General features: G+C 45.2%; 1 protein-coding gene across 2 annotated transcripts in view; it reads left to right on the top strand.

Annotated features, from left to right (window-relative positions):
- Positions 1 to 14,822, top strand: part of TNKS2 (tankyrase 2) — a 98,682-nt gene extending 83,860 nt beyond the window's left edge. For both annotated transcript variants that reach the window (XM_069753462.1, XM_069753463.1), the window contains exons 16-27: positions 1,219 to 1,438; positions 2,932 to 3,041; positions 3,403 to 3,591; positions 5,138 to 5,390; positions 6,178 to 6,260; positions 6,946 to 7,066; positions 7,272 to 7,369; positions 8,485 to 8,559; positions 8,651 to 8,756; positions 12,292 to 12,478; positions 13,366 to 13,522; positions 14,622 to 14,822. In XM_069753462.1, the coding sequence (XP_069609563.1) occupies positions 1,219 to 1,438; positions 2,932 to 3,041; positions 3,403 to 3,591; positions 5,138 to 5,390; positions 6,178 to 6,260; positions 6,946 to 7,066; positions 7,272 to 7,369; positions 8,485 to 8,559; positions 8,651 to 8,756; positions 12,292 to 12,478; positions 13,366 to 13,522; positions 14,622 to 14,684 (1,662 nt within the window). In that variant the 3' untranslated portion in view covers positions 14,685 to 14,822. The remainder of the gene's footprint in view (positions 1 to 1,218; positions 1,439 to 2,931; positions 3,042 to 3,402; positions 3,592 to 5,137; positions 5,391 to 6,177; positions 6,261 to 6,945; positions 7,067 to 7,271; positions 7,370 to 8,484; positions 8,560 to 8,650; positions 8,757 to 12,291; positions 12,479 to 13,365; positions 13,523 to 14,621) is intronic.
- The last annotated feature ends 205 nt before the right edge of the window (positions 14,823 to 15,027 follow it).

Below are 15,027 nucleotides of genomic sequence, written 5' to 3'. Positions count from 1 at the left end.
CTTTGGTGTGGGTTGTGAATGAAGCAGGTGCAGCTGGGCGGAAGCTGGTGAAGCAGGTGCAGCCGGGCACAGGCTGGTGAAGCAGGTGCAGCCGGGCACAGGCTGGTGAAGCAGGAGCAGCTGGGCGGAGGCTGGTGATGCAGGTGCAGCCGGGCACAGGCTGATGAAGCAGGTGCAGCCGGGCACAGGCTGGTGAAGCAGGTGCAGCCGGGCGGAGGCTGGTGAAGCAGGAGCAGCTGGGCGGAGGCTGGTGATGCAGGTGCAGCCGGGCACAGGCTGATGAAGCAGGTGCAGCCGGGCACAGGCTGGTGAAGCAGGTGCAGCCGGGCGGAGGCTGGTGAAGCAGGAGCAGCTGGGCGGAGGCTGGTGATGCAGGTGCAGCCGGGCACAGGCTGATGAAGCAGGTGCAGCCGAGCACAGGCTGGTGAAGCAGGTGCAGCCGGGCGGAGGCTGGTGAAGCAGGTGCAGCCGGGCACAGGCTGGTGAAGCAGGTGCAGCCGGGCACAGGCTGGTGAGGCAGGTGCAGCCGGGCACAGCCGGGCACAGGCTGGTGAAGCAGGTGCAGCCGGGCACAGGCTGGTGAAGCAGGTGCAGCCGGGCACAGGCTGGTGAAGCAGGTGCAGCCGGGCACAGGCTGGTGAAGCAGGTGCAGCCGGGCACAGGCTGGTGAAGCAGGTGCAGCTGAGTCAAACACCCAGGTTAGTGTAGCAGGAGCCGCCCTCCACTACACTAAGTGGAGGGTCCAGTGGCCTCGTGGAGACCTTGCAGATCTTAGGTATCCATGGTTATGACCACTGATAAAGTGGCAGTTAGCTAGTCGCTAATGGTCGTAACCATGGATACCTATGATCTGCAGTGGCTGCATATGAGGAAAAAGGCACCGTGAATCAGAAAAACTATACTACATTTCTACTTGGAGGTATTTGCTAATATTATTAGTATTTTTACACTTGCTACATATTGGGATAGGATCTTGCAGTAGGGAATAACCCTTTAATGCCTTAGCGCATCCTGTGCTTATCTAACCAGTGTTTTGGTTACAGACACAGGACATGCTAGAGCGTATCTGGAGGTACATTATATTCTCTGTATAGTCTTCCTCTGCACATACTGTTATGATGTGGATTATTTGCAGGTGATTACTTTTCCAAGATAATGTAGTGAACAAGGAAACAACACTTAATGATTTTAACGTTTCTTCTGCTCTCATGTGAACAGCATGGAGCGGATTCTACGAAGAAGAACAGAGATGGTAACACTGCATTGGATCTGGTGAAGGACGGAGATACAGACATCCAGGATCTTCTCCGAGGAGATGCTGCCTTATTAGATGCTGCTAAACGAGGCTGCGTGGCTCGAGTTAAGAAATTGTGCACCCTGGAAAATGTCAACTGCAGGGATACACAGGGCCGGCATTCAACGCCGTTACATTTAGCGGGTCAGTACTGGTTAGCATGAAGCTTTCCTAATTTTAAGTTGCTGAGTATATGGTTCTTGGTGATTTATCCCCCCAGAATCAAGTCTTCATATTTGCTATAGAAGATCAAAGGAGAAAAAAGACTAGACTAATAAGGGTATGCACATCCTCAGTATAGTAAGAAAATATAACAACCTTTATTACACCTCAAACCAAACAATGATTAAAAACATTTAAGAACATACATACATGACCGATAGACCAACACACCCCCCAGACTAAATGTGTCATGAGATGGAACAATATAAGGAATGAAATAATGGACTAGCTGTAAGTACAAACATGTGTAAACATTGAATTATGACCCCAAAAATAATGTAATAAATACCATCATCTAGAAAAAAGGATGTTGGTTATAACCCATATTGCATCTAGAGTATAATATAATCACACAATAATGCATAGAATCAATTCACAATACAATAGTAGCTTGCAACAACTTACCAATTAAAGGGAACCTGTCGCCCCCAAAATGGAAGGTGAGGTAAGCCCACCGGCATCAGGGGCTTATCTACAGCATTCTGTAATGCTGTAGATAAGCCCCCGATGTATCCTGAAAGATGAGAAAAAGAGGTTAGATTATACTCACCCAGGGGCGTTACCAACTGCGGTCCGGTCCGATGGGTGTCGGGTCCGGGGCTTCCCATCTTCTTACGATGATGTCCTCTTCTTGTCTTCATGCTGCGGCTCCGGCGTACTTTGTCTGCCCTGTTGAGGGCGCTGGGCCTCTCTGACCTTTCCCGGCCCCTGCGCACTGCAGTACTTTGCTCTGCCCTCAACAGAATGCTGTAGATAAGCTCCTGATGTCGGTGGGCTTAGCTCACCTTCCATTTTGGGGTAACAGGTTCCCTTTAAGGTTATGGCTGGTTCATTATGAAAAGCATACCATAGTATACACTCAATATTGAGTCCCAGCACTGACCTATATTTCTCCTTGAGTTATAGGAAGGAATACCCACTGTTGTGGGGTCCCATGCAGCCAAATAGCCAACAAAACCACAACAAGAAAATGCCAGAATGATGACTGTGTATACATCTGGGATAATAAGGCCCAAATATATAACCTGACATATAATTGCTGTGTGTGGTATTAGTTCCCTTGTTGTAACGGGAATAAATACCCACAAATGTAGGTTCCCATGTAGACAAAAATAGCCACAAAAACACACAAGGGGGTGCTAAGGTAATGATTGCATAGCAAATCTGGGAAATAAGGGTCCAAACATACAACCTGCCATGTAGTCACTTAGTGTAGTGCAGCAAAAGAAAGGGCTAAAAAGGCTAAAATAGCCTATAGAGCAACAATGTTTGTGATCATAATGCCAGTGCTTTTTTTTTCTCCTCTCATATTTGCTGTAGCTAAATTATGTCTTGGACTGTCTTTTACTTAATTGTTTGTACTTAGACTGCAATGATACGGAAAACGTGACCCAATTTTTTTCTGTTTTTACCAGCTGGCTATAATAACCTAGAGGTTGCTGAATACTTGCTCCAACATGGCGCTGATGTAAATGCCCAAGATAAAGGAGGACTAATCCCATTGCACAATGCAGCTTCTTATGGGGTATGCCTCCGAAATATTCTGCTGTAGAGATTATGAAGGACATTATATAGGCATATATTTACATAGATGGGTGCACGTATACGGTGATCTGTAGTACTTCTGCTCATTACCCATATGCTCTACTAATGCCATATTTACCAGTTGTGTACACTTATCTTACTGGTTTCCAACATTTGAGCCCCACCAACATTCTTAAACATTTTCCGACAGTATTTTGTGCATAAAAGCTTTTGGTGAGTCTTCCCCTCAGTGTGTGAATGAAATGGTTTCTACTTTTCCACAGAGATCAGCTATGGCATTATATGGTACCTATACGCATATGTGTTGTACTAACCCGCCGGGGTGTTGTTGTTGTTTACAGCATGTGGACGTGGCCGCTTTGCTTATAAAATTCAATGCATGTGTTAACGCCACTGACAAGTGGGCTTTCACACCCCTGCATGAAGCTGCTCAGAAGGGAAGAACGCAGCTGTGTGCCCTGCTCTTGGCACACGGGGCAGACCCTACTCTGAAAAATCAAGAGGGACAAACCTCCTTAGACTTGGTTGGAGTAAGTATTTAACTACATTAGTTAAATTCTGTGTGTTCCTCAGAAATTGACAACATTTTGCTTCTACTGTGAAAATGCCTTGAATTCTTCACTACTTCTTGTCTCTCTCCTCTTAAAGGGAACCTGTCACCCCGTTTTTTGAGATTGAGATATAAATACTGTTAAATAGGGCCTGCGCTGTGCGTTACTATAGTGTATGTAGTGTACCCTGATTCCCCACCTATGCTGAGAAATACATTACCAAAGTCGCCGTTTTCGCCTGTCAATCAGGCTGGTCAGGTCAGGTGGGCGTGGTGACATCGCTCTTTTCTTCCCCAGCTTTCCGTTGGTGGCGTAGTGGTGTGCGCATGTCGCAGTGACGATTCCACTGCGCGCACGTGAAGAAGCAGCGCGCGATCTGCGCTGTTACCCCCTGTCATCGGTGGGGGCGGCCATCTTCCTGGGGCCGCGCGTGCGCAGATGGAGTGCTCTGCTGCACGGGGCTTCAGGAAAATGGCCGCGGGATGTCGCGCGTGCGCAGAAGAGATCGCGGCGGCCATTTTCCCAAAGCCGAGTTTGCATCTCAGCTTTGGGAAAATGGCTGCCGCGATCTCTTCTGCGCACGCGTGGCATCCCGCGGCCATTTTCCCAAAGCTGAGATGCAAACACGGCTTTGGGAAAATGGCCGCCGCGATCTCTTCTGCGCACGCGCGGCATCCCGCGGCCATTTTCCTGAAGCCCCGTGCAGCAGAGCACTCCATCTGCGCACGCGCGGCCCCAGGAAGATGGCCGCCCCCACCGATGACAGGGGGTAATAGCGCAGATCGCGCGCTGCTTCTTCACGTGCGCGCAGTGGAATCATCACTGCGACATGCGCACACCACTACGCCACCAACAGAAAGCTGGGGAAGAAAAGAGCGATGTCACCACGCCCACCTGACCTGACCAGCCTGATTGACAGGCGAAAACGGCGACTTTGGTAATGTATTGCGCAGCATAGGTGGGGAATCAGGGTACACTACATACACTATAGTAACACACAGCGCAGGCCCTATTTAACAGTATTTATATCTCAATCTGAAAAAACGGGGTGACAGGTTCCCTTTAAAGGGACACTGTCACCTGAATTTGGAGGGAACAATCTTCAGCCATGGAGGCGGGGTTTTTGGGTGTTTGATTCACCCTTTCCTTACCCGCTGGCTGCAATATTGGATTGAAGTTCATTCTCTGTCCTCCGTAGTACATGCCTGCACAAGGCAATCTTGCACAGCGCAGGCGTGTACTATGGAGGACAGAGAATGAACTTCAATCCAATATTGCAGCCAGCATGCAGCCAGCGGGTAAGGAAAGGGTGAATCAAACACCCAAAAACCCCGCCTCTATGGCTGAAGATTGTTCCCTCCAAATTCAGGTGACAGTGTCCCTTTAAATATTGATTTATGTCCTGCGCTCTTCCCCTTTACTGTTTACCTATCACCCAATAATTTTACATCACAATCGTCTGATCTTTTTGTACATATCATCCAAGAAGCTGCACGTCTGTTTATTGTATTGTTTCGTTAATCAGGCTGATGACGTCCGAGCCCTCCTGGCAGCAGCTATGCCGTCCGCTGCTCTACCCACGTTTTATAAACCTCAGGTGATCAATGTTTCCCAGCCCATCAACCCATCAGCCGCAGCTTTGTCATCTGCGCCCTCCAGTCCGCCAACTCTCTCTGCTGCCAGCAGCTTGGACAACCTGGCTATAAGCTTCCCTGACGCACCATCAGAAAGTAGTGGCATTGGTGAGGGAGCTGTTGGTTTAGAGAGAAAAGAAGAAGGTAAATGGCAAATAATGCTGATAGATACATGGGCTACCGGTGTTGTCCAACCACATAAAAAGATTTAGTGTGATTCCAATTAAATTGGTTAAGCTTTTTCTTATACTTAGAGGTTGTCCACTATTTTAACATTGATGACCTCTCCCTAGGACAGGTCATCAATGTCTGATCGACCAGGGTCCGACACCCCCCCCGCGAAAAGCTGTTATCAGGGTTGGCTGCTGCTGGCTGGAGGTACCTACTTGCAGAGCTGGCCATCTTCTAATAATGACCGCTGCATGGTACTGCCCATCTGCCTCTTACTGTTTTGAATAGGAGGCAGATGTGTAGCACCATGCTCCAGGCAGTATTAGAAGACGAAACAGCTTGGCAAGTGAGTACTTCTGGCCGGCAGCAGCCAACACCGATATCATAAGGCTGGGTCATCAATTCTAAAGTAGTGGACAACGCCTTTAATCTTATGATAGCTGGAGCGAGTGTTCTGCATGTGCACCACCGCTCCATGTATTGTTTATAGGACTGTGAGGTGGCCAGATGCTGCAGGTTTGGCCGTTGCAAAGACAAGGAGTGGATGTGTGCATACAGCATTGTGGCTAATTACAAAGGTCACACCTCAGAGCCCCATTATCCAGATCAGTGGACCACAGATAGGCGATGCCTTAAATTCTTAGTTATACCCCGTTAATAACTAGTGCTGTGCAGATTGCTTTCATATACCTTGTATTGTTTAGACATTGTTGCACAGAATGATACATGTGTTTGTTTTTTTTTGTTTTTTCCTTTTAAGTACCTGGCATGGATCTCAGTATCAATCAGTTTTTGAGGAACCTTGGACTTGAGCACTTAATTGAGATCTTTGAGAGGGAGCAGGTGAGTTAGTAATCCCAGAGTTGTACCATTACCACATGAAGCTTCTACAATGGCAATGACTTCTTATACTCAGCATCACTGTTTTATTATAGGGGCAGTATAATGGAATAGTCAGATGCGTACAAGGGTTGTCCCATCTTCTTAGCAATGTACTCTTCCCAGCATTCTACTTGCCATAGGACACTTTTGATATTTCAAATTGGCATCATTGCTGCGCCCCTGGCCCCACCTCATGCAGAGGAAGCTTTTATTCTGTAGCATCAGAGGAGCGCTCAATCCAGCGATCCGCACACCGTCACAGCAGAACTTACCAGCTCTATTGTAAATAGCGTGTAAGCACTGTACTTGCCTTTTAGATTGGCCACTGTTGATAGACTGCAGAGGTGGTCGGTAACCTAGGCCAGAGGACAGAGACTATTTTTAATGAAAACTAAATTGCAAAGCTGCTTGTTTTGCACTTTGCAACTTTAACCATGAAATAACATGAGAATAACCCTTTAGGTAAAGCATAATAAGACCCTTGTTATTATTGACCCTCATACAACTATTGATATGAAGTCCAAATTGTGACAGTAGTAGAGGAGAGCCTAAGGAAGGCAGAAGTGTGATTTGTGCTGTGATGTCCCGTTTTTCCAGCCGCTCTTTCTGCAATGTATTCTACATTCTGTGTCCGGTCTGCTTACAGATAACACTAGATGTTCTAATTGAAATGGGACACAAAGAATTCAAGGAAATCGGAATTAATGCATATGGGCACAGACATAAAATCATAAAAGGCGTGGAGAGGCTGATATCCGGCCAACAAGGTAGCATTTATAGCTTTTATTACTTTTTGTATCAATGAAATATTTACAGTAATTTCGATTGATACAATGATGAGCGAATGACGTTCAGGTTTGATGAGTGTACGATCTCGTGTTTATGTATTGATGATGCACATCACAAATTTAACTCAGTTAATCATATATAAACTCTACATTTATTGATTTATGATTTTGTTGGAATTTCTAGGGTTGAATCCATACTTGACACTGAATACATCGAACAGCGGGACTATATTAATCGACCTTGCTCCAGATGATAAGGAATTTCTATCTGTGGATGAAGAGGTATTGTTTCATTTGTGATCCTACCATTCATACCTCTTTCTTAATTTAATATACATATATAAGATGGATACGTTAGATTGCTACCATGCTGAGACCGATACAGAGCTAGAACTAAAATGGGGGGCTAATAACAGTGCAATTGTGAAAGTAATTATATTTCTATAGGTTGTTTGGACTTGTAAGTCCACAGAAATCCACCTTAATGTGAGGTCCATTGTGGCCATATGTGTCATAGGTTGTGTTATACACAGGCTCTAATTCAATGCCACAGGTAAAAAACCGCAGTGCCACATGTACACTGAAATGGATATTTAGTGATGGTGCCGGTAAATGCACAAAGGTGCAGTTTGGTTCAGAATGGTAGGGTTATACAAATGCATGCATCGTAATGCTAGTACAGTGCTAGATGGAGCAAGATTGCTGCTGTGCTAGCAAAACAGAAGTTTGAGTTAAATGATAGGATATTAACACACCCGGAGCACATAAACTATAAGATATATTAATACAGTGCAGTTTTTTACCTGCGGCATTAAATTTGAGCCTGTGTGCAACATAGCCTATGACACACACAGTCACAACAGACCTCGCATAGAGGTGGATTTCTGTGGACTTACAAGTCTGTCCAAACAGCCTATATAAATCTAATTACTTTAGCATGTGCACAATTGCTAGCCCCCATTTGTTCTGTTTGTTCGGCAGCTCTGTCGATCTCAGCACGGTAGCGATATTACATACCAATTTATTAATCGATGGCCAGCACTCAGAACCGTTTTCTCTACCAGCAGCTATATCCTCTAGAGCAGTGTTCCCCAACTCCGGTCCTCGAGAGCCACCAACAGGTCATGTTTTCAGGATTTCCTTAGAATTGCACAGGTGATGGAATTATTGCCTGTGCAGATGATGCAATTATCACCTGTGCAATACTAAGGAAATCCTGAAAACATGACCTGTTGGTGACTCTTGAGGACCGGAGTTGGGGAACACTGCTGTAGAGGAATAGGGGAAGCACCAGTGTTTCATTTGTATTTCTCTACAATTATTAGTAGTTATTAATGGAGTCAAATTTGCTATGAAAGCCTTTCAAAAATATATATTGATGCAGATTTGATATTTAGATGCAGAGCACAGTCAGGGAACATCGAGACGGGGGCCACGCAGGTGGTGTATTTAACAGATACAACATCCTAAAGGTAAGGTGATGCGTCTTCAGCAGTTTTGTGCACGATGTAGACCTGGTTGATTGTAAGGTAGTAGTAACTCTCATTCTCTGGAACTGTCTAGATTCAGAAGGTGTGCAATAAAAAGCTCTGGGAAAGATACACCCACCGGAGAAAAGAAGTTACAGAGGAGAACCATAATCACGCTAATGAAAGAATGCTCTTTCACGGTGAGTCTCGGCAGTGTTCTGAAACTTGTCTCTGGGGAACGTGAAGCACATATGTGATGGATTACCGTCCAGATCTGCTGACATGACGCTTGGGGCACATCCAATCACATCGCTGCACGTGGAAGAAAACGTTATTAATGAACATATGACATGTAGATTAATGAGTGATAAACACAATCATGCAGCATTTCTAGGTTATTTAAGTATTTTCTATGTCAGCTAATTTATTTTGCCATTGATTAATTTCTTCTGTTTGTCCTCAATCCCATCAATGGTAGATTATAGGAAAGCAGATGCTAAGGGGGCGATTCATTTAAGGTGCTTACTCCAATCTGGCGTAAACACCTTAAGTCGCAATATGTTTGCACAACGCAACGGTTGCCCAAAAATATTGCGCTTTTCAGCATTTACGCACCATTCCTGGCCATTTACACTAAAATGAGCATCGTATGGGTAGTGGAGGGGACACGTTAGCCTGTCAAATTCATCATAAACTACGCCAATAAATATGCCCTATTCTATTCCGTCATCATGTATTGTATTGGTGGCAAACTATCGCACATGTGAGTTACCTCCTAGCGTATTCTTTCTGCATAGCAGCTACTTCAAAGTCCTCTGCCGGTGCCTCTGAAGACTCTGCAGATCGCCTTCTTCCTGGAGGCTAGCTGGAGACTTGTTACAGAGTTTGGGAGGTTGCCGCTTTTGCCTCATTGTGTCCTTGCAGGGTAGTACATGGGGCCTGGCAGTGACTACATGAATATTCATTACCCAGGGATGTGAGCAGCAGAAAGGAGGCAGCCACAGTGATCACAGCATCTAATGAGATAAAAGGAAAACTTGAATGAAAAGATCTTCTGCAGAAGAATCACATAATTATCAGTTATATATTGGTTTTTGACCTGACCGATTCCATTTCATAAAAATGTCCCAGCTTGACCTCATCTTTTCCAAATGATTTCACATTTGCTCTGGCACACATAATGCGTCCACTCCTAACAAGGACCTGCAGTGATTTGGCAGATCTGCAAATTCATTGATACTACCGTATATACTCGAGTATAAGCCGACCCGAGTATAAGCCGTCCCCCCTAATTTTGCCACAAAAAACTGGGAAAACTTATTGACTCGAGTATAAGCCTAGGGTGGAAAATGCAGCAGCTGCGGGTAAATGTCAAAAATAAAAATAGATACCAATAAAAGTAAAATTGAGACATCAGTAGGTTAAGTGTTTTTGAATATCCATATTGAATCAGGAGCCCCATATAATGCTCCATAAAGTTAATTATGGCCCCATAAGATGCTCCATACAAAATACGCCCCACATAATGCTCCATATTAAAATATGCCCCATATAATGCTGCACAAAGGTTAATAATGGCCCCATAAGATGCTCCATAGAAACATTTGCCCCATATAATGCTGCATAAAGGTTGATGGCCCCATAAGATGCTCCGCACATTATGCCCCATGAGATACTCCACACATTATGCCCCATGAGATGCTCCACACATTATGGCCCCATACGATGCTCCATACATTGTAGCCCCATAAGATGCTCCATACATTGTGGCCCCATGAGATGCTCCATACATTGTGGCCCCATGAGATGCTCCATACATTGTGGCCCCATATGATGCTCCATACATTGTGGCACCATGAGATGCTCCATACATTGTGGCCCCATATGATGCTCCATACATTGTGGCCCCATATGATGCTCCATACATTGTGGCCCCATATGATGCTCCATACATTGTGGCCCCATGAGATGCTCCATACATTGTGGCCCCATGAGATGCTCCATACATTGTGGCCCCATGAGATGCTCCATACATTGTGGCCCCATGAGATGCTCCATACATTGTGGCCCCATAAGATGCTCCATACATTGTGGCCCCATATGATGCTCCATACATTGTGGCCCCATATGATGCTCCATACATTGTGGCCCCATGAGATGCTCCATACATTGTGGCCCCATGAGATGCTCCATACATTGTGTCCCCATGAGATGCTCCATACATTGTGGCCCCATATGATGCTCCATACATTGTGGCCCCATGAGATGCTCCATACATTGTGGCCCCATGAGATGCTCCATACATTGTGGCCCCATGAGATGCTCCATACATTGTGGCCCCATATGATGCTCCATACATTGTGGCCCCATATGATGCTCCATACATTGTGGCCCCATGAGATGCTCCATACATTGTGGCCCCATGAGATGCTCCATACATTGTGGCCCCATGAGATGCTCCATACATTGTGGCCCCATGAGATGCTCCATACATTGTGGCCCCATGAGATGCTCCATACATTGTGGCCCCATGAGATGCTCCATACATTGTGGCCCCATGAGATGCTCCATACATTGTGGCCCCATGAGATGCTCCATACATTGTGGCCCCATGAGATGCTCCATACATTGTGGCCCCATATGATGCTCCATACATTGTGGCCCCATATGATGCTCCATACATTGTGGCCCCATATGATGCTCCATACATTGTGGCCCCATATGATGCTCCATACATTGTGGCCCCTTGAGATGAGATGCTCCACACATTTGCCCCATTTGCTGTTGCTGCGATTAAAAAAAATCACATACTCACCTCTCTTCGCTCAGGCCCCCGGCACTTGCGATAGTCACCTTCCTCGTTCCACCGCTGCGCGCTGCTCTGTCTTCCATCCTCTGCACTGACTGTTCAGGCAGAGGGCGGCACGCACGCTAATCGCGTCATCGCGCCCTCTGACCTGAACAGTCAGTGCAGAGGATGGAAGACAGAGCGGCGCCCGGCGTGTGGAACGAGGAAGGTGACTATCGCGCAATGCTCACCTCCCCCGATATACTCACCTGCTCCCGGCGCGGTCCCTGGCAGCGTCTCACTGTCAGATGGTCTCCGGGAGCCGGCGGCATCTTCCTGTGTTCAGCGGTCACGTGTAGCTCATTACAGTAATGAATATGCGTCCATATTCATTACTTTTCCTGAACACAGGAAGAACTGCCCGGAGACCATCAGACATGCAGGGACAGCGCCAGGAGCAGGTGAGTATGTCACCGCGCCGCTCCCCTGCCGACCCCCCGACAATGACTCGAGTATAAGCCGAGAGGGTCACTTTCAGCCCAAAAAAGTGGGCTGAAAATCTCGGCTTATACTCGAGTATATACGGTAATTAAATTTACTTATGTAATTTACAAAGACTTAAATAGAAGAAGCCTATTTGCTTAGGATGCGCCAAATTGTTAAATTGTGCACGTCTGTAATTATAGTGCATCTTGTCTGTCCAGGCACCACAAACTGAAATCTGTGCCATGTCTGAGATAATTGTGTCTTAAATTATAGTAAACTGGTCTGGTCACATTCTCTCGTGCCCCTGCTGAGTAGATAGTGGCTATAAAAGTGGAGAGCGCTGCTAAATAAAAAAAAAAAATAGTCATGCGCCAAAATCTACCCATTCTCTACCTCTAAACTGGCTCAAATAGCCTAACATACCCTCACCATTGATTTGTGATGTGCCTAATCTTTCACAGGGTCCCCATTTGTAAATGCCATTATTCACAAGGGGTTTGATGAAAGGCACGCTTACATTGGTGGTATGTTCGGAGCTGGCATTTACTTTGCTGAAAACTCATCAAAAAGCAACCAGTATGTGTATGGCATTGGCGGAGGCACAGGATGCCCCCTTCACAAGGACCGTTCTTGTTACATTTGCCATAGGTGGGTGCACTTCTATAATACTTTACGTGGGTAGTGTAATAAGGACTGTATTGTGATTAATTTATGGACATTTTCTTATTAACTATACTTGGAGGAATATATTTGTAATATGTAGTGAATATTTGATTTATTTCTTAAACGTTTACAACAGAAAAAGAAAAATAATTGAACGCCTAGTTGATCGCAATGTACTATTAGTTTTTCCTCCACTAGAGGGCAGCCTTATCTTGGTTTAGGCTAAATGTTAAAGTCCTCATGTAAAGAAAATGGCTCAAAATAAGCCCGAGCCACTTCTCATCTCTAGAGTTGAGCGAATATGTTTAGAATTGGTCACCGAATCTGAATTTTCCATGTTCGCGCCATATTGTTAACCCTATTCGTGCCGAATTTGTTTGATCGGTTCCGAACATATTCGGTAATTTCTAGTCCCATTGACATTCGGCTGTGTTTTGTAACCGGAACCAAATTTTGAAAAATTCACTCAACTCATCTCGCGTGGTGCAGGAGATGCAGAAACTGCTGGGGAAGACCTTTCCAGGCTCTGTTTCACTTGCACATGACCATTAAATGTGGACCTGTGGTCACCTTGCCTCTACCAATGGAGTGTTTGTAGTGGGGAAAGTCATTCACCTGAATATTCCTGTATATTACACTTCAGTCATTAATGCACAGAGTGTAGTTAATGAGTCGGTCACTTTCATCTAATATCAGTTTCTGACCTCACATTTTCTCTTCTGGATGAATGTGCAAAAATTCTCACAGACATAATTTAAGTCTTGTAGAAAGTCTTTCCAGAAAAGTGGAAGCCCTTATAACGTTGAGTGTAGGTGTCCCATCACTCTTGTCCTTCCAGTGTATCTCACACCGTTTTGTGTCCGTTCGCACAGGCAGCTGCTGTTTTGTCGAGTGACATTGGGGAAATCTTTCCTTCAGTTCAGTGCAATGAAGATGGCTCATTCTCCTCCTGGCCATCACTCGGTCACTGGCCGGCCGAGTGTCAATGGGCTTGCTCTGGCGGAGTATGTGATCTACAGGGGAGAACAGGTAATTGTCTGACTGTCCCTGTGCTTTAAGGGCCTCTGTCCGCACAGAATGACTGTTCAAACCAAGCACGGGCGCTCAGCACTTCCCGGCGGGGTCAAACATTTGTATCCACCTTCCCACCTGCTTGGTTTCCATATATCTCCACCCTTCTCTGCCCCTAATAAGCCACACCAGTGCAAACAGGGGGTCGGTTGGATAGCAGATAATGCTTCCAGCATTCTTGCCAGCACCACATTTATGTATTTTTATTTATTTTTTGCTTTGGGGCTTTTGCACAATAAAAGCTACATTATAGAAAAAATAATTTTTTGCATCGCCGTATTCTTAGATCTATAGGCTTTTTATTTTTACGTTGGTTTACTTGTTTTTTTATGGCACAAGATGACGTTTTCAGCTATACCATTTTCAGTTACTTTCGACTTTTTGATCGTGTTGTGTTCCCCGTCTTTAGTAATATGATGAAAAGGCATAGTTTTTGCCATTTTTTTTTTCTCTTTTTTTAATAATGTTCACTGAAAGGTTTAACTGGTTGGACACTTTTATTGGATAGGTCGTTTCGGACATGGAAATGGCAAATACGTGTGCTTTTGCATTGCAGGACATTAGATCAGGCAATAGCACACAGAGAAGGCTTGTCAGCTTCTGCTCGGAGCTGGAGCTTTCAGGCCACCGTACCTGGGTAATACTGCAGCCATTTTTTGACCTGGTGTTACAATGGAGTTCACAATCCGCGTTGCACCAGTCTGAGCTGAGCTTTCTCTCTTTTATGCCGATTGATGTCTCGCTCACTATTGACAGTGGACTCACTCAAACACCCGTGATAAGCTATTAGACCCACTTTTGATGGTGCTGGCGCTGGGAGACGGCCCGCACAATCGTCACGCCGTATATGTACGGCGAATGTCATGAAGGACTGCAAGAAACAGCTTGGACATTGCAGGTTTGGTGTTGGTCCAAGCGTTAAGTATGGGTTTTTTTTTTGTTTTTTTCTAGGGGTACTATACCATTTAAGAAGGGGTTGTTCAATAGTGGACATCCCTTTCATGGTAATTGTATGCTGCTGGAGAAATTGCTAACATGTATATTAATTGTTCTGCAGGCCTACCCAGAATACCTAATTACCTATCAAATAGTAAAGCCCGACGCTGCCGCGGAAGGATGAGCCCGACCTCTGGACTACGTCACCTGTCTGTTCTGCCACCCGGGGAGACAATTAAACAATGTGAACACATTGTAGCGTTTTCAGAGACATCAAGCTCTATGCAGATTTTAGTATATTTCCTGAACATTCACAAAAGTACTTTATCAGCACTTTAACAGACACCATTCTTGATGTAAATGGGTTTGTCTATATTTAATTCTACACACAGAAATGTATTGCATTAACTTGAATTTTAGTCTTGGTTTTTTTTTTTTTTCCTTTTTTAATACACCATATTAGCATCTAACTGAATCCCTGTAACAATGCATTACTAGAATATTGTGTATTTTCTAACGCAGCATTG

Source organism: Ranitomeya imitator, chromosome 2, assembly GCF_032444005.1.
Source record: "Ranitomeya imitator isolate aRanImi1 chromosome 2, aRanImi1.pri, whole genome shotgun sequence".
NCBI classification, from domain to species: domain Eukaryota; kingdom Metazoa; phylum Chordata; class Amphibia; order Anura; family Dendrobatidae; genus Ranitomeya; species Ranitomeya imitator.
The sequence above is the reverse complement of the archived record's forward strand: the minus strand, read 5'-3'. Positions and strand labels throughout refer to the sequence as shown.